This window comes from Varanus komodoensis, unplaced genomic scaffold (genome assembly GCF_004798865.1).
Source record: "Varanus komodoensis strain SLA01 unplaced genomic scaffold, ASM479886v1 scaffold34_1, whole genome shotgun sequence".
Lineage (NCBI taxonomy): Eukaryota > Metazoa > Chordata > Lepidosauria > Squamata > Varanidae > Varanus > Varanus komodoensis.
In genome coordinates, this window is record NW_025335854.1 from 9,303,659 (window position 1) to 9,326,853 (window position 23,195).

Below are 23,195 nucleotides of genomic sequence, written 5' to 3' on the forward strand. Positions count from 1 at the left end.
ACAGCTTGCAGCATTAATTGAGTCCACACCCAGAGATATTTTATAGATCAGAATGAAACTGGTATTACTTGTGAAGGATTCTTTTCTATAAGAAAAAATAGGAAGACTGTAACAATTAGATGCAATCTCTGGTCTGCTGCTTAACCCAAAGCTGCCAAGAATTAAAGGAGCAAAAATCTTGACAAGCCCATGGAAACAGGGCTACATAATGAGCGAGATCTGGCAGAAGCCTCTAGTTGATCCCAGTGACCTGCCATTTCACAGAAGCAGGTGCTTCATTGTAAATGGCAAAGCAAGGCACAAATGACAGCAGGCTGGCCCCAATTCCATAAAGAGAATTAGCACATTGAGCCTAAGCTTGGATTCAGGAACAAAGCCATCTAAGGACCACTAAGAGCATTCAGAGAGCTTTGACAGAGTATTTCACAGGTCAAAAGCTTGATCATGTCTCTGTACATATCACACTCCACTCTACTTTAAATAGGACTGCATTGCTTTCCTGTCACAACTTTTTAAATTCTGAAATATTTTCTGGATCAACTGAAGTAGAGCATCCAGATTATGAGAAGGAGCATTGTCATAATGTTCTGCTTTGGTCAGACTACATCTAGAATACTATATCCAGTTCTAGGAACCACAAACTTGAAGGTACTGAGAAATTGGAACATATTCAGAAGAGACAAGGATCGTGATGGGAGTCAAGGCCAAGCACTCTATGACACCTGTTTTTAGACAGACACACACTACTGACTCTGCACTGCAGACTTGTGTAGTGTAGAGTATTTTGGCATTTGTGTTTTATGGTACACACAGAAATAATTGGCTGACTAACGAAGCTGAACTAACTACTGTTGCTACAGGCAAAGTTATTGAGTGCATCTCAGATTGTTTCTATTTTGCATTTAACCCCTGCTTCTAGATACGTGACTAATGGCTATTCAGTGACTCATGAAAGGGTATTTAAGATCTAAAATAGTCACTTAATTTTTAAAACTGCCCTCTTTGCATACCTAAGAGAACACTACTCTCCCACACTACTACACTGCTCTTATAGTTCTAGTCCTCAGAACTACTGTAATCCAAAACTGACAACTGTCAAAAAGTTGAGCCCCAGTAATGCACATTACTGTGCCATCAAGTAGCAATTAATAGTACTCCATGAATGCCATGGGTAACACTGGATATTTAAAACTTTTAATGAATACAGTATTTCACTTTCTGCCTACACATGGCATAGCACAGCCCACCTCCTGATGTAATCGAGTTTGAATTATGCATGCCTATACCAGAACATGATTGCATTCGGAAAGCATGCCCTAATTAGATTTGACCTTAGCTGGTCTGTAAGAGTTCTGCTACTGTAAAACACAGAAGCAGTGGGGCGTCTGTGCAGACCAAGGCCAGCCCTGCCAGGAGGCAACCTAAAGCCCCCGCTTTAGGCAACCTAAAGCCCCAACACCTCCTGCCGACTTTCCTCTCCAGGCCAACTGACAGCCATTCTCCTTCATTCCAGGAAAAAAGAAAGGAAACTTTCACCAGTGCCAAGACAGGGGTTTGCTGTTCACACCTGCAAAGGAAAGGCAAATTTAGGGGGTAGGGAAGCAGTGGGACAGGGACAAATTTAAGGGACAGGGTGTGTCACAGTCCAAGTGTGGACTAGCATGCTTGCCTGGGGCCTCGCATGCTTACTTGGAAGTTTAAAAAGGTGAGGCTGAGCTGCATGCTATGCATTGAACAAAGTGCGTTGCTCATCCCTAAGCCTCTATGCCTAAGTCAAACACCCACTTATTTTCGCTTTCTAGCCTCATTCCTCTGTGTTGAACCTTGGATTGTACCTTGGTAAGGCAGGGACCTGGCCTCTTGTGTTCTGCAACTCTGACAACACAAGAGCAGATGTCCTTCACCACTTTCCATGCTGGGAACATGTGTTGTTTGGGGGATTTTTGTCCTCCTCGTAGTTTTAAAATGTTGGGGGGCAGCTGTTGTGCAGAGGCAGAAAAGACAAAGGTAGAGTGGGGAGGGGGGATGTTCCAGGAGGAGCTTTGCAGAATATCTAAAATAAGAACTAGGAGGAGGAGCAGGGATAATGGAAAGGAGCCAGAAAGAGAGGGAGCAATGCTCCACGCACCAAGAGTAGAATGGCAAAAAGCACAGAGATGAGAAGAGGGGGAGATAAAAAGATGACAGCAGACAAGCTGCCACAAGAGTAGAGAAGGGAAATAAGGACTGATACAGCCAGAAAAGTATTTTGCTCAAGTATTTGTGCACAGGAGGAGAAAAAGGAAGCGCTCCAATGGCTATCCTAAGCTCACCAACCAAAAGGACAAAGAAGGTAGCAGTACCTCTAACAACACCTGCAACGAAATTAGGCAATGAAAAGCTTGGTCATTTCGTATGTTCTAACAAACCCTTTTAGATATCTTTCTAAACCCTATTATTTAACTGCAGAGGCCAAGGAACAGCTCCAACCTATCCCTTTCTTCTATTTCTTGTATTTTACTAATGCTAAAGCAAATAAGGAGGGGACACAGCAGTTGGTGTGTGTCAGGGAGCGAGGGAGACTTAAGCACGCTGTAATGAAATTCTAAGCCACCAAGAAGTTTGTGAAATGCTCTCTGAACAGAGAAAGCATGTAACCATGCAACATTCACCTGCTTGCCTTAGAAACCTGTTACCAAACTAGCTCAGATTCAAAAATAGCAGTGATAATCCATGCCTGCCTTCCTAGAAAAAAACTTGTGTGGAATCTATGAACATAATCATTTGGTATGGTCTTCACGCCAGCTTGGGGAAAAACCCATATACAACTTGAGTACAATCAGCCCATAAAATCTTGACTCAGGTGGGTCTCATTGACTTCAGTGTGATGCCTGAGTAAACAGAATGCTGGACTGAAGGCTTAATGTTTAAACACATACACAAAATCCAGCCCTGAGGCTTTTCTGTAAAGTTAGAATGACAAAAAAAAGGTCAATTCTTAAAGCTATATTTTACTGTTATGGCAACTGATCTGCTAAAGCAAAGTTGTTATGGCAACTGTAATGCTAAAAGTAGTCAAATGCAGAAAATCAAATCTTGTCCAACTTGAAATATAACATCTATGACTCAGTTTTCAATCAAAAGACATGCAAATACTTTCTTTTAGAAATATCCTTGGGAGACCAGATTTAAAGTGCAAGCCTTAAGCCAAGTTAAACATAGATCAAAGCATGAAAGAAGAAAGCAAGTAAGTTATTTACATTTAATTATATTTAAATTAACAACCTATAATAAATTGTTATCACATACTAGGACATTGTAGGATTCATAACGTATCTGTTAGATAAGATGTGAACTGGACTGTTATCAGAATTCCAATTCGAAATCCTCATGCGATTTCAGAAATGTGGGCATTACCTGTGAAGATCTTTTTTTAATTAGTGGAAAAAAGTTGGATGTATCAGAGAACAAAGGAAAGGAGAAGGAGACACTCACTAATCTGTTTTCTTGTACATTTCCAGATCACAATGTATGGGTATGAAAGATGGACAGTGAAGAAGGCCAAGAGGAAGAAAACTGAACCATTGGGAAAATAGTGCTGGAGGAGAGCTTTGCAATAAACTGGACCAAGAGAAAGATGAACAACCAGGTCAAATCAAGCCAGAACTTCCCCTGAAAAGAACCATGATGAAACTGATGCGGATATACTTCAGGCATATCGTGGGAAAGAAAGCAAGACTTACTGAAAGACAATGATGCATTAAAAGTAGGGGGAGGAGGAGGAAGAAAGGGAAGATCAAATCCTTTCCAAATATGAGATGCATCAATTCCATAAGGGAAGCCACAGCCTTGAGTGTACAAGAGCGAAGCATGACTGCCAAGGACAGATCATTTCGGAGGCTGTTCATATACAGGGTGGTCATAAACCCGGGACAACTTGAGAGCACTGAACAATAACCAAATGGAAACAGGGGATGGGTGACCCTTGAGCATGGGACAGAGAATTGCCAGGACTATGAAATCATCCCACCCTTCCTTTAAGCACTTCCACTAGCTTCCTTTTATTAAATTCTCTTATTCTCTTCCTGTGCTCATTTGACTACCCTTTAGGGTAGCACTAAATATTACAGAAAGACTGCCACTGAAAAAGCATGTAGGAATCAGAGTGAGTAGTAACACTTCCTCCATAACGGGATGTCTCGCATTTCCTTACTCCACACTGCAGATTATCACTGGAGGGGGTGGAGCAATGCAGTGCAGTGTTGGTGTCAGTTCTGCAATCTGGTAGGAAGGAGGGCATCTTCTCAGGCGAGATCGGGGCGGTAGGGAAGAGTGATAATTTTTTAAGTGTTCTGTTTCCCTGTAATTATCGCCCACAGTCATCTGGTACTCCAGTGAGGCGCGCAGAATCTTTTACAGCTCTAACAAGGATGGAAGGCATTCTAATCCTGCCCTTTAACAGTGTTCCCCTACAGAAACTCAGCTAACCCTGGTGGTATCAACAGTGACTGCTGCAGGAGGAGGCAGAAAAGACCTTCTAAGCCGCAAGCTCAAGATCCCACTTGTGAAGGCATGGCAAACTTTGGTAGCTACAGCTAGGAACAAAAGTCAGCCTGCTGCTGTTTATGTATTCTGCAATTTGCTAAATATAAAGGAAGTCCAATATGTAGCTAGTTACTTTATAATGTAGCACCTGCTTATCTGCTGACAAAAAAGCCAAGCGAGCATCCTGGATAAGGTAGTTAACAATAAAGTAGCTGAGAGATAAAAGTGCTGAGAGTAAAGCACTGAAGAAATTATGTTAAAAAATACAAGTTAAATTTTCCACTTCCACATTTCCACATGGACCTTGATATTCTGCAGCACAAACTTCTTCTGCATAGCTGGTTAATGAAGCAGGTGGTAAGGTGTTAAAACTCGAGCAAGTAAACAGGGATCCTAAATCTTGCCCCCATCAAGTTTAGAAAGTAACATGCTGGAAATGAGGAAGGAAAAATATAAGAGTTTACAATGCAGGGATGAGAGAAGGAAAACACATCCTTGCAGAGGCCATGGGATGCTGATCATTGAGAAACATCCTTGCTTCAAACAGAATTTAGGTTTAGAATACCCTAAAGCAGCCTTCCCCAGGCCATGTTGCCCTGAAGTAACCACTGATGACTGAGGAGTAGTTTCTGACAAGGGAGTAAAGTCAAGTCAAAAGATCAACGTTCAGGTATAACCATGAGAGGTTTCTGGTACAAAAAAAGAAATGCTCTGGTTCACACATCATCCTAAACCTCTCTGGTGACAAGCCATGGCAGCTTGCTTGTTCCAAGGCCAACCCATGTTATACCCTAAAGCTCTTGGAAGTAAGTCCCATATGACCAGCTGGAATTCTGGGCAGATACCAGCCCCTAACCAATTATGGAACTACTGCACTAAAACACAGACCAATAATACAAACTGTTACAACAGACTGTGCTAATCAAGTGATAAAGAATAAATCCTATAGAAACGACAGTACTTCAGGGTCAAGCTGCAGAGGTTTTAGCAATCACAGAGAGCACCACTTGGCCTGCCACATCAAACATCCAGGTCACCGATTCCAATTCTAACTGAGACAGATCAGCGTGCAGCCCCAGTAGAAAGCAAAACACCCCAGCCACAATTTCAGTTGGGTTTTAAGAAATAAAACCCTTGTTATTCCAAAAGCACACTGCTACTTTAAAATATAATTATATTTGATTAAAGAAAATTAAGAGGGACTGACCTTTGTGATGAGGATTCTGTATTTATCCAGCATCGCCTGGTTATCATGGCATCCTGCTAGTAATTGCCACACCTCAGCTCTTAATGCCTCTGGAATACCACTCTTCACCAGTGAAGACAGGCCTTTGGGTCTCACACCAAGATTACTGTGCCTAGCAAAATATGGAGAGCTGTTACCAGAGCAGCGCAAGGTTAAGCAACTACACACACTGCCTCTGTGGGGAAAGCACTTCCGAAATATTCTACTGTGAAATAGGAAAACTGAATTTGCACAAATAATTCATCCACCTACTTGTGAAAGAGTTCACACCTGTGCCTCTACGTCACTGAAACAAAGCTTTCTCCCCCAGCAGGTCACCGAAACAGGTGGGACCCTCCTTGGTGCATGATGCTCTCCTGCACCAGCTCCTGGCTCTCCTTGCACTCAAGTGGGCAAGGGATGTTTCTCATCAATGATGCTGCCACACAAGGACAGCCTCAAACAACAGTTCATATCCTCCTGTTGCCCAGAATAGTCATCTCTTCCCTCCTTTCTCAGTGTGAGCTGTCTCCCAAAGGGCAGATGATATCTCTTTTACTAATTCTTACCAGCGGCCTAGCAGCTCCCCCCAGGAATACAAGATCTTCTCCGGACAGTCCTTTGATACGTCACCAGTGCCACTTGAAAGTTCATTATCACTCTCTGCAAAGGGTGGGTGGAAAAGAAACATCAACGTAAAAGTAAATTTATCAGTCTGAACCCCATTTGACACTTCTTACATGTAAGCACAAGATGGAAGACCAATTGCTTTCTAAATGCCAAGAAATCTAGAGATTTAACCAGGTGACTGGCTAAATGTGCATATACAACTTTCCAAAAAAATCATTTTGGTACACTGAATTCAGTTATCTGGGCCTCTTCTTGCACATTTAAAAAATTTATATCAGATTTCATCCCAAAGTTGAAACCAAATCATTCCACAATGAAATCAAATAAATGGTAAGCTGCAGCACACTAAATAGAAACTACACAGTACACAATGGAAAATTCCAAATCAAAAAGCAGGAGAGGAACAAAAACACTAGATCCAAAGGAGAAGTCCACACCACTGCAGGACAATGCAAGTCAGTGGTTCTGACTCAGCAAGAATCACCTCTTACCAGCAAAGTATCAATGGGAAGGTTCTGGTCTTTCCTCGCTTGGGGCCACATTTGTTCCTTCAAGTGCTCTGTGGACTCTGGCCACATGCATGTCAAGAGTGCGCAGCAGAAAAAAAGGTTCCACACCCACGAGGTAAATCATACTTGAAATTATCGTCTGAATTAGATCCATGGGTTGAGCAAGCCCTTCACACCAGGGCCACAAAACAAGACTGCAAACTGTGCCTTCCTAGTTTGGACAAGAGCAAGCTGCAGCTTGATGAGTCCAAGGAGTGCGAATGAAGCTGCAGAGACAAAGGATGGGGCAGGGAAGTCCTATGCGCTGTTGCCATTCCTGCAAGGTTTAGAGCACCATCTGAATTTAGTGATTGCTATGTGGAGGGCGTGCAGGGGGTAGGGGGAATGACTCAACAGGACCGGAAATAAAGACACTGTCCCACAGTAATGCAAAGAGAGGCCAACATAACATGGGGCAAAGGAAAAAGTCGAGTTAACCAAAATGCACTGAGAGAGATAAACTGACTTTAAAACGCTTTGCACAGTTAACGAAGCATTTCATTCCTCTTGAATTAATAAAAATGCAAAAGTAAGAATTGGTGTGAGGGGAGTTGTGCATCCCTGTTGGAAGGTTTCAATTCCACGGGTCAAGCTGGTAATATCAGAGCAATTTAGCCAGAGGCGAGGGTTGCAAACTCCTGCTCTAAAAACACCAGACCCAGAGATGGTGCTTTCCCCGTGCTATCACAGCACGCTTGAGTTTTGATGTGTAGGAGAGTTTCTTTTGATTTCGTTGTCGTCTCCTTCTCCTCCTTGGTGCTTTCCTTGGGTCATGTGTGTGTGTTTGCTTGCATTTATTATTACTGCTTAACTAATTAGTGTTTACTGATGGTAAATTATACTTCTCCTATTTAAAGCACACCCCCAGCAAGTATATTTATGAAGAGCAGCATTTACTGTGATGTATTATAGCACAGACAGGAATGGTAGAAACTATTTTACTCTTACCTTCATCAACATCATCATCTTGTGGTGAGATTTGGTCTACGCTACTGGATGGACTGGCGGGTCCTTCCTCTTTCTCTGAATCTCGATGCAAGCTCAAGACTTCATAAATTGCATCTCCAGCATTTGTGTGGCCTTTCCCTTCACACTAAGTATGGGACAGAAAACAAATTTCAACCTGAACAGTTCTTTCTGTGCTCTGTATTAGTTGTAACTTTTGCTTACCATAATCTTTCTACTGGTACTTGTTATATTGTTTTGTTGTTCTGTATAAAATAAAACTAACATAATAAATCAATTCTATTTTTAAAAAAACTAGATTATTTTTAACACTGAGATAGTTGCAAGAAAAATATAGTTCTGTTATTTTGACTCCACTAAGCCAGTGTGATGCCTAGTTTAAAGCTTTATATGGTAAGAATATAAGAACTGAACACAGTATGTGGTGTGGAAAACATTGGAAGTTTTTAAAGCTGGCAGAATAAATCAGCACAATCCAGCCTATGTAGATGCCTGAACATGCTCTTTTGTTCTTTCAAACTCTGTGAGAATTGCAGATACCCATGCATTTAAAAATTATATTCTTGTGACACGGGGATTATCAGATGGATGGCAAAAATGGTCTCCGAATTAAAGAGAGACTCATACCTTGAGTCTGAAAAGACAAAAACTCCATGGCTATCATGACAGCCATAAAACCCTGAGCTGGATCTCTAGGGCATTTTTAACATGAATGTGGAAGTCCCCAAAGATAATTCTTCTTAATGTTTCCAAGATGATACTGAAAACCATCTCAGCTGAATGGACGGTACAACAGGATCCCTTATCTCTCTCTCTGGCCCAGCAAGTGCAGACACCCCAACCTGGCAGGTGAGTAGGCCGGTTCTCTGGGGAGGGGAGGATTCCTCACAGATGGCAGCAATCCCCTCCTCACCTCTCCAGGCTATGCTGGTGCTACACCATAAGCTCACCCACACACCAAGTCAACCCTCCTCATCTACTGCCTATTCATGGATGAAAAAGGCCCAAAAATTATGGACTGACATAGCATTTTGTATGCTTCTGCTGGGTGGTAGCAACTAAGCTGCTTTGATAATTTATGCTCCTGGGCAGCCACTCGTTTTCCTGAAGACTCACCCTGAGGATTCTGCGCAGGTAGCAGGTTAAGATCTCACCCCTCCCACACGACAGCAAGTCATACAACCAGGGACATCAGTCCCTCCCTGAGTCCATAATCTTTTCACGTCCAGACAGGCAACTGAGGGCCAGATACCACTTGGCCCAGGGATTCCAGCTGCTGATGCCTAATTTACACATTTATGCACTTTGGGAACACACGGACGCAAATGACTGGACAGTGAAGAGTTATTCCAAATTCTCCCATTAAGATGTCCTCCCTCTTATAAAAACAACACATTACCTGTTTCAGTTTCATGTAGAACGTTTCTGTGTAAGATTTTCTGCTGAAGTACCAGAAGCGCTCATTAGCAGGGTACACACGTACAAGGGTCTCCAGCAGAAAGCGGACTGGCTCCACCACTTCTGTGACCACCATATCTACTGCCACAGTCATGTATACACACTTATCTGTAGCACAAAGCCACAATATCAGATGCAATTACTTATGCTTGAATACAACAACATAAACGCAAGCAAACAATGTTTGCATGATGAGATTCTTGAATGTGTTTATCAGCTTGTCTTCACTCTAACTGCATTCTTTTGTTTCGACAACGTCCTAACAGTCTGCCTTCTCACCTGTTGCCCCCTTTCCTCTGGAACTCTCCAATATCTACATGGGGTATATGCTCTTATGCGAAAGCCAACTCTAAGTGTGTTGCCAGTATGTAGGCAAAGAGTGTACTGACTTGGCTTGGACAGCACAACAATCCACAAGCCCTGTTTACATTACAAAAAGGTTTTGTTTAATTCTTTGTCCCCAGAGTGCAAACAAGGGCAGCCAGTGCCGCTTCCAGGTGCACCTGGGGCAACACGGAGGGGGTTGTTGGAAGGCACCGGAGAGCCCCCGCACATGCCCCAAGGCTGGAAGCGGAGCTCGTTGCACAACAGGGACTGAGAGAGGAGGGTCACTCTTCCTCACAGTGTCCCCTGGGATACCGCTCAGAGGAACAAAGGAAAAGGGGGGGGCAAGGAGGGAGCAAAGCACCCATGAGAAGCCGACTTCTTTGCTAGGCTCATCGTAGGGTCAAAATCCCATGATTTTAATCCAGAATTATCTTGGAGGCATCAGATTATTGAATTTCCTAATTTTACAGTGGGGGTTAGTGCAAATACAGAAGATTTAACTTGCCACACACCACTCTACTGTTTTGCTAGTATTTAAAAAGCATAGTTCCTACCCTCTGATCTCTGTCATTTCTTCTCCTTCCCTTTGCATCTCTACCCTTTTTTTTCTTATAGGAAGCCTGTGAGTGTGGCTTGTTCCTTTCTAATCTTACTTACACTTCAACATCTAGTGTTGAAGTACTTCATAAATAATTCTGTATGTTTTGGTCCAATTTAGTGCATGAAGAATCCTGCCTAGAGCAGAAGACTTAAATGTATAATGTCTTTAAAGTAGTCTAGCAGGGCCTGTCTCCCTTTGTATTGATGTGAGCTGTTCTGGGGGACAGCAATTGTCTGAAAAGTGGAATAAAAATATACTAAATTAAATAAGTAAAATAATTACCCTTAGGAGTTTCTTCATTTAGAACAAAAAAAATAGGTGTGTTAGGATTCCAAATTCCAGTAATAACGTAAGCTTTTCCATCAGAGCTTTTCCCCATGGACTCCTAGAAACACAAACATTTTCTTCAGGATTACCTCGCAATTTCCAGTTGTATTTCTGGGCATCCATGGAAAAGATGCCATTTTTAAAATTCACGACTGAAGCAAAAACACAGAGATTCTCTACTGTAAGCTGCTCCCATAGTCTGATTCGTTTTAATAGCGATTCTTTCCAGCTATAGAAGGAAACTACTGGGTAGAGCCAAAATAATGTACTTACACCTGTCACTTGCATATTCCAGGTGGAAAGTGCAGGTATACGGAAGCGTGCATGTGATGCTATGAAAATAATGGCATCATTCGTGATGGGATCTATCTCAGAGAAAATACCCCAAGGTTAAAGGGTCTTTTTTTAACATAAAGAAGCAATGGTGCTCCTTGACAGTTGAGTACCCCCACCCATTCCAGTGAATCTTGCTTGTTTCATCTGCAATGCATGAAATTATCACCCAAGTGATTTCCAAAAATCCATATGCATAGGACTTCCCAGCTGGTAGCCAGAGGCCACTATTTTAGCACGCAGCTCCTGCACGAAGTAGTGCTGAAATGTTATCTGGGACTGAGCGATGGATACAACTGACAGATTCTAGAAGTTACTGCTAGAACCAAAGAGATGTGCAGCCTAACCCTGCGGAAAACGTACAGCCCTTCCACAGTGTGTGACTTTACATATCGTAACAATGAGTCTAAACCGCTTCACAAAATTAAAGATATGGAAAGGTTTTGAATATTTTGAAAAAGTGTCAAGGAACACCCCCTCCCCATACAATGTCATAGCTTTCTATAATGTTATGACTGCTGGAATGGAATGCTCATAAATCAGGTAGGCGAAGCTGTTGTGTATTGTTTAATAATTACATTTAAAATAATTGTTCTCTTCAACTTTGCCCCTAGGCCATTTGAAAGTATTCTACGGCACCCAAAAAGTGTCCCATGGCCCATGGAACAGTGTGGTGCTCCCCCGCAAGGGTAGGCAACCTTAGGAGGGAAGCTGCGAACAAGGATTTCTCACCCCCACAACCCCTGCAGCTTTCTCACAAGGAGGGAGGGAGTACGCAGCCAAGGTGATGAGGATCTGTTGGACTGCAAATCCACCCAGCTGCATTCCTAGTTTTCCTGCCTTTTGCAATGACTACATATCAAAAGGTGCCCTAATTAAAAATTTATATGAATAATCAAAAAGTTAGATAATTATTAGTATCTACATTGAATTGTCATTTGTTAGAAATAAATAGAATCCAAAGCTGTTAAAACTGTGTTTTTGTTTCCTGTCTTAATGCATTTGGGAGAATTCTCTAAATTTAACCATGCTTTATTAATCCATTTCTTCAAAGAAGGAGAGCAAGCTAATCTCCATTTAGCAGGTATGACCCATTTTACAGCTCTTAAAAGACTTCCTACCAATTCCACATGCTTGTTCCTTTCAGCACCACTAGCGTACCTAACAAGAGGTACATATCCAATCATTCTGCTCAACTGGGCTGTAACTATGTTCCAGTAATGTCTTTAATTCTGTGCAAGTGTACCGTATGTGAAGGAAGCGTACATTGGTTTCTCTACATTTCCAACAAGAAGTACTGTTGTGGCAATGTAACTTTGCCGGTTTTGTAGTGACATATGCCAACAATACAGTACATGGTAGAAATTTTCTTTTAAATTAGCACAATGGAGTATTTTAGGACTGTGATAAAAGATGTATATTCACAGATCCACCAAAATGCCTGTGCCAAACAACCTTTCCCATTTTAACTTAAAACAATTTCCTTTATCATCATCTGTTGCAATCAATATGTGAGAAATATGACATAACTATTTTTAGCTTTGTGCTCTTGGCCAATCATCTTTTCAAATACTGTATGGTTATTTCTTTGTTTCCTTTTAATCTCCTACATGTTTGGACAAAAAAAAAATCTGTAACTGAAGATCCTGAAACCAAAGATTTTCTTATTACTCATTAGATCAGTCAAAGTTATTGTCTGTCCTTAATCACATCACCAAATGTTGTATTTTATACCTTAACTATTCTGATGTGTTACCAACTAGCTGGAATGTATTGTTATATATAAACATTATATAAAAAAGATTTCAGGAAAAAGCATTAGACAACGGTCTCCTATATTTATCCCAAAGTTATAAAACAGCTGATATGGTGGAAATGTGTTTCAAGAAACCTGAACTGCCTTAAAAACTCCTCTGATATTCCCAGGGCAAGTGCTGCAAGGGAATATTAGAACAAATTCATTCCACAATACTAATAGCTGAGTTATCTATACCAGGAAGACCCCTGGGCTATAATTTTTGATTTTGAAGCTGCATGTTAAGAGGGACTCATTTTCAGTTAGTAAAGCTTGACTGTAGAAAAGTAATCGAGGATTTTCCACATATCTAAGCTATATCCTGAAACACTACCTTAAAAAACATGAGAATTTCAAATCCCATTCTGTTTCAGCTCTCATGTCCAAATACATGTTCTCACAGAGAAACAAGCATTTCTATTTCTGATGCCATGGATTGTGCAAGACAGAATCATCTATACCTTGACACAGCCCTTAGGGGAAAAAAGAATGGCGCCCTACAGTCTACTAGTTACACAAGACAATTATTACCATATCCAGTAAGTGCATGTCACTGTTTTTGACATTTCGACCTGGGCTGAGCAGCATCCCAAAGCACCTATAAATGACGTTTGGAAGTAAGCACAAGAAAAGATCACTTATTAAATGGTGCAACGTAGAAACATCTTCTCAACCGCAATTTTCTATTGAAACAGAACGGGAGCCTGATGCTAGTCATATCATCATATGCTTCAGCCAAAGGATGTGGTTAAGGTGTATGGAAAGGTGCCATTTCCACCTATTTGCTTGCTCTTTCTCCTTCAAGGCTTTTAACTGGGAGGCAGGGGAACAGGACAAATGGCTTTCTCCATGAATTCATCAATCCTCCTTAAAAGTGGGTGTAATTGTTGCAATTGCAACTGAAATTGGGAAGTTCCATTCTAGGCAGAACAGGCAGCAAGGGGTAACCTTTTCTTTTGGTCAAAGGCAGGGCCAGTAAAAACCTCCCACAGTGGATTAACAACTCAATAAAGGTTGTTAAGGAATCCCTGACTGTGCTCCAGGGCAGAGAAGAGTGAGGGTAGAGAACTACATCTGAGCACTGCATCTTTTTCTCATCCCCAAAGCATCTCCTTCCTAAGCGAGAACCAGTGCAGGTGGGCAGGGCTACCGGCTTCCCCGCCTGCGCTCTTCCGCTGCTGGCTGGTGGGAGAGACTGGCCAGTTCCTAGGTTGCACTGAACAACAAACAGGGGTGGGACATTCGTGGTTTGTTGAGCCATTCCTGTGGCAAGCAGGTACAATTAAGCAGCACACACAAGTCTAGCTTACTATTATGTTCCAACCGTGTCAGTATTACAGCTTTGCAATGATGTTCTTACATTTCTCATCTAAATGTTCATATCTGCTTAAGAAATTAAGATAAAACATGTAGAAACAATTGCATTTCTAATGTATAAACCAACGAGCATTTAGTGTGTGTGTGTGTGTGTGTGTGTGTGTGTGTGTGTGTTTAAACTACTTTTATATCAGTTCATGTACCATCTTCTCCAAGCAGTTTATATAAATACCTTAACAACATTACCACAAGAGCAGGTGAGGCAGTGGCTGTGCTGAACGGGTGCCTGGCAGCAGCAATGGACTGGATGAGGGCCAACAGACCGAAGCTCGATCCAGACAAGACTGAGATGCCACATGGCTCTCCTGGTTGGACGGAGGGTGCTCAGCCTGTTTTAGATGTGCTTGTACTTTGCCCGAAGGAGCAGACTCATGGCTTCGGGGTGCTCCTTGAACCACCGTTGTCAGTTGAGGCTCGGGCTGCCTCAGGAGCTCAGAGTGCCCTCTACCACCTTTACTTGCTGGCCCAGCTATGCCCCTGTCTGAACAGGGATAGCCCAGCTTCAGTCATCAAAACCTCTAAGACTAGACTACGGCAATGCACTCTGCGTGGGTCTGCCCTTGAAGCTGCAGCTTGTGCAGCTGTTTGGAAGCTGCAGCTTGTGCAGGATGCAGTGCCAGATTAATAACTGGTACTCAGAAGACTGTAAGACCATGCAAGACTAGTTATGGCCAGTTTGCAGGACTGCCGGCACGCGTCTGAACCAGCAAGTCAAGGTGCTGGTTTTAATCTGCAGCACTGTATGCCAAGGCCTTTAAAGATCACTGTGTCTCCCAGGTACCTGACAGAATTATGCAGGGGATCCTTTTCGTTGCAGGGTCTGTTTTACAGTACGTTTTAAAGCTATTTTACATTTTAACTGTTTTGTTTTTATGATATATGTACTGTATTTTATTGTTTTGTTTTATGCACTTATGTAAACCACCCACATATGGGTGGTGCAGAAAAGGAAATAATAATAGTAGTAGCAGCAGTAGCAGTAATAATAGTAATAATAGCAATAATTATACTGAGTTGTGCCACAGTGAGTTACAGCTGAAGGAAAGCCTGAATAAGTAAATGTATTTCAAAGAGGCACCTGAAGCTCACTCGGGTTCCTGCCCCTCAAAACACACAAGAGCACGTCCGGGGGTTGGGCACCACCACTGAGAAGGGCCACTGAGGCACCACGACCTGACGGCACACTGTTGGCTGAGATGACCAACAACACCTCCTTGGAGGATCCTGGAGTCGAGTGGCACAGGGGGAACCAGCTGGCTGTGTATCCTGGTCAGGTTTAGGGCTTTGAAGGTAAACAAGGAAGCTGAATGTGGCCCATTGGTTGATCAGCAGCCAGTGCAGTTACTTTAATGAAGGTGTAACCAGTGCCTAGGAGTTACAGTAGGTACTCCCATGAGCAACCTAGCTGCCCCGTTCTGTACTAGCTGCAGCTTCCGAGCCAGCCACATAAGGTCACCAGCGCTTGAATCACTGTGGCAAGGTGGTGCCGATCCTGGAATGGGCCGCAGCCAGTACACCAGGCCAAGCTGTAAGGGGCACTCCAGACCACTGAGGTCCTCCAGGCCTCCAGAGACAGGGACAGTCCCAGAAATCCCTGCAAACGGTACACCTGCTCCTTCAGAGGGAGCGCGGCCACGTTGAGAAGAGGTGAAACCCCAGTTCCCACCCCCAGAGCCTCTGTCTTATTACAAGTCATCTTCAGTTTATAGACCCTCATCCAAATCATACCTGCATGAGTAAGAACTTGCTGACATTTCTATATAACAGGAAGCACTGTTTAATATCTTATGAGAACATTGCCATCTAGGGGAGTATCTTTTTAAACACAGCTGAAGAAAATCTGTTCAGAACTTCCTCAGGGCCTTGTCTATACTAGACCAAACAGGTCAGTGTGACGTGATACAAGAAGCTGCGATTGCAGACAACCATTTCCTTTCCTTACAAGTAGCTGCTGGGGTCAAAGTACCTCCCCAGTGCTTTTTTTCAAGGTACCCACTTTCTCCAGCAACCCTCAACTGTGAACAGCAACTCCGGGAGCGAGGGGACATAATTTAAAATCTGAGAAATGCCTAAAGAAGCCTTCCCGGCACACACCGCATCACACCCCACAGTGTTGTGCTGGGCATCTGCCTGGTGGGAAGCACTATAGAAAAATACAAGAATGGAAGGAATACGTGTGACGGTCTGGTGCTGTTAATGCCATCTTTTATTTTTAAGCAACTGAGTTCTTATTTTTTCATTGCAATACCACGAAGACTCCTTTTATGACTCATACAGGTAACATCTGCACAGGCTTGGTGCAAAAGCATGGCTTGGCATTCTGAGAAGAAGCCCATCTCCTTTGTGGGTGTGAGGAAGTGCTCATAAGCCTCCACTCTTGCTTTAGATTAACTTCAGTTGAGCACAAAACAAGTAAGTCTCCAAGGCCCATTAAGAACATTCAGAGAGAGGGTCCCTCGCAGAGACGGAGAGTGTGGCGGGGCACCGAGCCCGATGGCCATCAAGAGAGGTTTGCAGGCGCACTGGTGGCCGTGGGCGCACGCTGGAGGCTCCAGATTAAGGGCTTTAAACAAAGAAACCAACCAATGTATGTGACACAGGACTAGGGCAGAACGTTTTGGATATGCTGTGCTGGTGCTATGGAATGACATGAAAAGTACTACGACAACCCACTTCGGATGTCTACCACTACCTTTCAATGGCCAATTCTTTGTTGGAAGTCTGTTGCACAGTGATCACAACCTTCTTCTCAAGTCCCTGCTTCAGCTTGAAATACAATTTCTCCCTGTCCTTTGGTACTGGGCTAAAAAGGAATAAAATACCATCAGCACATGATAAACTACATCCATAAACAGAGCTACAGCAAATATTTATTTATTTATTTATTTATTTATTTATTTATTTATTTATTTATTTTATTAAAACATTTTTATGCCGCCCCATTCGCCGAAGCCTCGGGGCGGCTTACAACAATAAAATATTTGAAAGCTCTCTCGTGTAAATTCAAGCTCATTCACTTTCCAAAAAAAGGAGAAATGTGTATCGATGATTTTGTCCCAGCCCTGTTTCTGACAGACTCCGATGAATCCCACAAGATCTGGTCACACTGACACAGAGTCTTTTTCCACATCATAAGCTGATAACCTCAACCAAAATCCCATAAAGTTCCTTTTCTTCCCACCAGTGCCTGTACCCTAGCTAAGAACATGATGCATATTGTGTTGACTTCCTCTGAGTAAAGGCAGACAAACCATTTAACATATTAAGTAAATTTAACTGCAGAGGGGGTCCCCCTCCCCATTTTCTTCATTATTCCATCCCAATCTCTAGGAAAAGATAGGATATAAAAATATATTCATAATCTTCATCTACCTGAAATTTCCTTTACCATCATCTTCTTTGACCTCCAAAGAAACACTGAAAGTAAATATATCACTGTCCGGAGTTGGAACAATTGTATCCTTCACATGATCTGATGCTTGTTTGGAGGCACGTTTGAATGCTGTTGAGAAACTATACAGAATTCGACTGACCTGAAATTAGATGCAAGGAGGTAAAGCAGGGGGAAAAGGTAATTGTGAGGGAAGAAAATGGAGCATAGAGAAACAATAATTTGTAACAGAAAAAGTAAATGTGCAACTCTAATAAAATAGAAATTTTACACTATCATTTGACATAACTGTCTTCACTAATTAAAAATAATCGTACTTGCAGCAGTGTTTTAAAATGGCAACCTACATTAAGACTACTAATTTAAGCACCTTTTCTCAGAAATCAACACCAATGAAACTGTGCATCCTACTTCTGAGTAAACATATAATCCAATTCAAGTCATACAGAGCTATGAAGAACCAAATGTAAGGGTATCAGCAGCCATGTACTCCCTAAATTTATATGTTTCCTATAAATTCTCCCTTGCAGAATTTTCTTTCTAACAGAAAAGATAAAAGTTCTTCTATTAAAGAAAAGTCTTTCCTGACCTCCACAAACAACTGAGAGTCTGCTGAATCTAGTAGAAGGGAAGAGGCTATATTCTGTTTGCCACAGAATATATGCAAACATTTAAAAAAATACATCACTTGAAGACATAAGGACATGGAAAGTACTTGGCGAATTCCATGTCAAAAAAGTCTCAGATTCACCTTACAGAACTGAGGATTTAGGAAAATAAAGATGCTGAACTGTAACAACAGATCATCCAAGGTAAACTTATCTACTAAGGCTAGAAACATTACACCTTATACTTATCATTAGAATGTTTGATGGAGCAGGAAGTATCTTACTGATAAAACCAATTTGAGGAGTACTACAAGTCTGCATTTGCTACAATTCTCCCTGCCCCTGCCTCCCCCCCCCCCCCAATTTTGGCAGTAAAGATATCTAGATCATTAGATTCACTGAATAATGCTTAACACTTCACTACAAAACTCAGCTTGGATTAACTCAGGAATTATTCAAGATCTTCCAGGGGGAAAAGAACTGCGCAGTTCTGGGTAAGCCAACAGGCCCATCTCCACCAATGTCCTTCCTTCCTAAGCACTAACTGCAGCACTTTCATGTGAATTGCAGGTTGCAGACATCGGTGCAGTTTACTGACACCAGCTCAATGGTTTTTTCAGTCAAGAGAGCCCTTTTGCTGCTGTCACCTGACATTCTGAGCTCAGTTTCAACAATTGCCAAAATGCAAGTCCTACGTAAAACTTTTTATAGCATGTCATTTGAAAGATGAAGAATACTCAAAATATTAGTAATATGGCAATTCAAGTTGTGATGTAATGATACTTTCTACTCACTGCTTCTTTAATTTCGCATGAGAAGACATGGATCTGAAACTCATCAGTGCCAGAGGAACTCTCTGTAAACGCAAAACAGTCACTTTCCAAGGTCCCACTTTGCCCACGGACACAGAACAGCACTTTGTAGATTGGAAAAGAAGCGATTTCCTTGCAACCGGACTGGTCTTTTATTCTAAACAAGATGGGAAACACGCGGAACATGTGTGTACATATTCGTTTGTTTGTTTGTTTAAGGCTTTTCTAGACTGTCCATCTACTGGCGTCTCAAGCAAACTTGCTAAGTCCCAAAATAAATCCTACCTGCCACTCTTGATATAAACTTAGGGGAAAAAACCCTTCACACATTCCAAATGTCCTGGAAAATGCTCCAAGCTGCCCACAAAACAATGATCTGGTTTGGGCAATACAACCACCTACCTAGGTGGAGTTTCGGTGCCGCATGGACGGGGACTGCTTCGCCAAGGGCCATCTGCTTTCTCCAGCAACCCAAAGTGAGGGGCCTCTGGGCTGCTCTAGGGCTGCTGCTGCCCATGGTGCACTTTTGTGTCATCTGAACCCAAATGACAGGATGGCCCATGGGGGAGCCCCAGTGACCAGTGAGCTGCTAGCGAGAGAAATCCCTCGTGGCTGCCAGGTGAGCACTAAAGTGCCCCAGCTGCGCTTGGGTCTCCAACCAGGAGCTTCCTCCTCCCTCCGGCACGGAGCGACCATCCCTCCTAGCAGCCTGACCTCCCATGCCACCTGGCTGGGTGGTCAGGGTCCAGCACACACTGGTGATGGGGCACTGGCTCCTCTGGCAAGGGGCAGCAGGCATGCTTGCCACCAGCTGAAGAGGACTCCTCCCGACCTGGCCACAAGTATGGCCAGGATCCAGGGGCTGGGCCACACTCGGGAGAGCAAAGAGGAACAGATCAGGCACCCCCTCCTCCACATACTCGTGGGCAGGTGGTGGAGGAAGTGGGAGCCCGATCTGCTCAGTCACTGTACTGTCTCGCGGCTGGAGCAGCCCTGCCTAAGAACAGACCCCTGGGGAGGAGGCAGGAGCCAGCAATCTGCTCCGTGGTCCTGACCCATCCTCGTAACAGCCCCACCACCAGGAGAGATGGGAGCCGGGGACCCACTCAGTGGCACCACCTCACGTCTGAGGCAGCATCACCGAGCAGACTGGGGATCCCCACTCTGGAACATCTGAGTTTTATTTTGAACACCCGATAAAGCTAAAATGGTAGGAGCATATTTTGTGTTTTCGTCTGTCAGTAATAAGCCTTGAAAATATGCTATTTAATTGGTTCAAGTCCCCTGTGAGAATTACTAGGATTTTGAAAATGCTATGTCAGCCTTCCCTAATTTCCCTAACCCTAACCCTTCCCTAATTTCACTAGGAATCCTGTGTGAATCCATAAGCAAAACATTAGCTGTTATTATTGGCATGGACAGATGCAAATCCACTAAAAGGTTTCAGAGTTTTTATACTGGTCTTACTTTTTGGTATACATTTGTGTTGTTCCATCAAAAAATACATACAGGAAAGGAAGAAAAGAGGAGGAGGAACAGCAAAGGGGAAGAAAATTTCTTCTTTTCCCTTCCCTTCCTTACAGCATGTTTTCCCACCCCAGTCAATTTAAATAGAAACTTATGCAGAACCAGTATTTCACACAATGGTTTCCTAATCAGAAATCATGAAGGTAAATCAAATCTATGTACAAGTGCAGATTAGATTTCTGTCTACACTATATTGTTTCCAATTAGTGCACATTCATTTTACTTCTACGGTTCTTGGCCCAGCAAGGGAATATGTGGTCGTGGCTGGTTCTGAACACACAGTTCCTTAAATTCAGTGTGACACTTGGAGCCATTTCTTAAAGCAATTGCTGCAGCCCATATGTAGAGAAAGGGAAAGCCCCCCAGGCTCCTGGGAGGTAGGCCCTCCAAGCTCAGTACCCTTCCCCACTTGGCTGCCTTGTCACTCCACGGCCAGCTAGCCGAGGGTCAACATTTGCACACAGCCCTCTCTTCCAACATAAAGCCCCAGACAGCTTGAGGAAGGCTACCCTCGAAGAGGGGAGGCAGAAGAGGGGAGGCAGAGCAGAGACAACCAGATGGTTTTCACATACACAGACAAAATTCCCATGCCTTGGTGTACCTGCATGCACACGTCCTAAGCCTGTTTAGGCATCCAGTGAGTCCCCATAGACATACGCCCATTATTAACAGGAAGCAGTAAAAGTGCCTATCCTAAATGTGTATTTGAGTTTGTGTTGTTAAATTAAAAGCGACACAGCTCACCTAACGGAACCGTCTGGGGAATTTGGAACATACAGAGTTACAGGCAAAGGCAAATGACTTGAGTTTTTCAAAGCTGCCATAGCACATAACGCCTCTGTTTCGCTACGAGGAGCAGAAACCTTCATACATCCAAGGTATGTCAATTTGTTGAACAATACACTGTCCTCTTCTGAGGGTACAGTAGGGGAGCAGGGTCCCTGCGACAAGGCTTCTGAAATGAAATAAAAGTCAACCACTAGTCAGCATCCTCTCTTTTCCCTGCAGCAGAGTTGCTTCTGAAGCAATTCTGACGGCTGCAGATAGTCATTGTTACAGCTTGTTTTTAACGGAATGCCTGCAATTGCTTCTAATACTTTTGAAGCACAAATTTAAGGTGCCCGTTTTTATCCTAAACAGCCTTAAAACTGTGCAAACATTTTGCAGTTTTCAGTCGTCTTGTTTGTTTTAGGTAACTTGAGCTAAACAAAGTTATCAGGACGATAAGCAAGATTCATTTAAGTGAGTCTCCATGCTCTCTTTTTAGGTGTGAAAGGGTACATTTCAAGGCTACTCCACCGTACTCAACTTTCCTTTAGAAGCTCAAAGGCCAAAGCTGAACAATGTCTAAAAACAGTATTTTGCTTTAGATTTGTTTTCAGTGGCTAGGATAAAACATTTGCTTACTAGATTTTTATAGTATTTAACTCTTGGGATCTGCCTTAACAGCACACTACTACACATTACCTCAGTCTTGTAACAATGCCAATCTGTTTCCCAGCATTCAGGATGCAGATACTTACCTATAAAGCCCTAAACCAAGAGAAAGTTGGGTTGATGGAGACACAGAACAGGAAACAATTCTACATGACAGTAGCCTGCCTCTGCAACATCCTGGAGGATGTTAGCTGGCCCCTTCTTCTAGCCTTAGATGGACTGTTAAAAGTATGCCACTGTTTTGAAAGTATTAGCTCCACACTCTGTTTTTAAGATTCTCTCCTGCTCTTAATTTTGCTGCTGGCAACTGCTGTAAAACTTAAACTTTGTTTAAAACTGTAACTGGGCCAAAAGGTGACTCACAAATGTATAAATAAATAAAAGTCACCCCACAGAAAGCCTACATTGGAATAATTCGGGACGAGTGCACTCAGGGCAGCCTTGCCCATCTACCAGTGACATCCATTACGTGCATAGAAATGACAACAATTTCTGACATCAAAAAAGAACAGTAAAGCAGAAATAAGCAAATTATCTTTACAGTGGAAGTCCCCACATTTCCCTTGAAGAAGAGTAAAACTCAGACTTCCCAGTCGCCACTGCCTTCCCCTTTCTCCACTTCTCATTGGGAATTTACAAAGTATTTAAGCCAGTACCTGTGGTGGGAGGGACAAGCAGAAGATGCATGGAGGGCTGGCTGACGGAAGCATCTCCAACTGACTGTCTGCACCCATCACTCAAGTCCACAGAATCAGCAGCATTATGTTTCTGACCTTTATCAGAATTCCTTACTGTATCTTCCATGGCTTTCTCAATTTGTTCATCTTCATTTGGAAACATCTGTGAAGAGGAATGCAGAGAGATATTTTTCAGTAAAAGCTAACTCTGCTTCAAGGAATAAAATTTCATACACTTACATTAGACTAATTACAGTTCTCTTCACAAAGCAAGGATATTTCTCAACTGCCATACAAACTGGACATACAATTTTCCTTTAATCTGACTGATCATGGATCTGTTGAGAACATATTTATATTCATATTCTCCTATCATTCCTAATCTTGACCCACAAAATACCAACTCGTATAGCTAGAAAGCAGTCAAGCTGCAACTACCAAGTTTAGTAGCCTTTTGGCACCACACGCGTCTCAAATCAGGGGTGTTGAACCTCCGGCTCATGGGCCTAACTCAGAACAAAGGGACCCCATTCCAGCCTGCAAGTCTCTTGATTATCACCAGGAGTGGGCCTCTGGCTGCAAGTTCCATTTCCTGGAGACAATCCCACTGTACTCTCTGGCTGAATATAACT

The 23,195-nt window shown here is 42.8% G+C and overlaps 1 protein-coding gene across 3 annotated transcripts in view; it reads right to left on the reverse strand.

Moving 5' to 3' along the window:
* Positions 1 to 22,726, reverse strand: part of RABGAP1L (RAB GTPase activating protein 1 like) — a 108,499-nt gene extending 85,773 nt beyond the window's left edge. For all 3 annotated transcript variants that reach the window (XM_044439077.1, XM_044439078.1, XM_044439079.1), the window contains exons 1-11: positions 22,543 to 22,726; positions 21,194 to 21,404; positions 18,905 to 19,079; positions 17,484 to 17,644; positions 16,804 to 16,914; positions 13,266 to 13,332; positions 10,562 to 10,664; positions 9,293 to 9,459; positions 7,876 to 8,020; positions 6,319 to 6,412; positions 5,732 to 5,882 (exon numbers count right to left, since the gene is read on the reverse strand). In XM_044439077.1, coding sequence (XP_044295012.1) covers positions 5,732 to 5,882; positions 6,319 to 6,412; positions 7,876 to 8,020; positions 9,293 to 9,459; positions 10,562 to 10,664; positions 13,266 to 13,332; positions 16,804 to 16,914; positions 17,484 to 17,644; positions 18,905 to 19,079; positions 21,194 to 21,404; positions 22,543 to 22,726 — 1,569 coding nt within the window. The remainder of the gene's footprint in view (positions 1 to 5,731; positions 5,883 to 6,318; positions 6,413 to 7,875; positions 8,021 to 9,292; positions 9,460 to 10,561; positions 10,665 to 13,265; positions 13,333 to 16,803; positions 16,915 to 17,483; positions 17,645 to 18,904; positions 19,080 to 21,193; positions 21,405 to 22,542) is intronic.
* Positions 22,727 to 23,195: the final 469 nt, after the last annotated feature.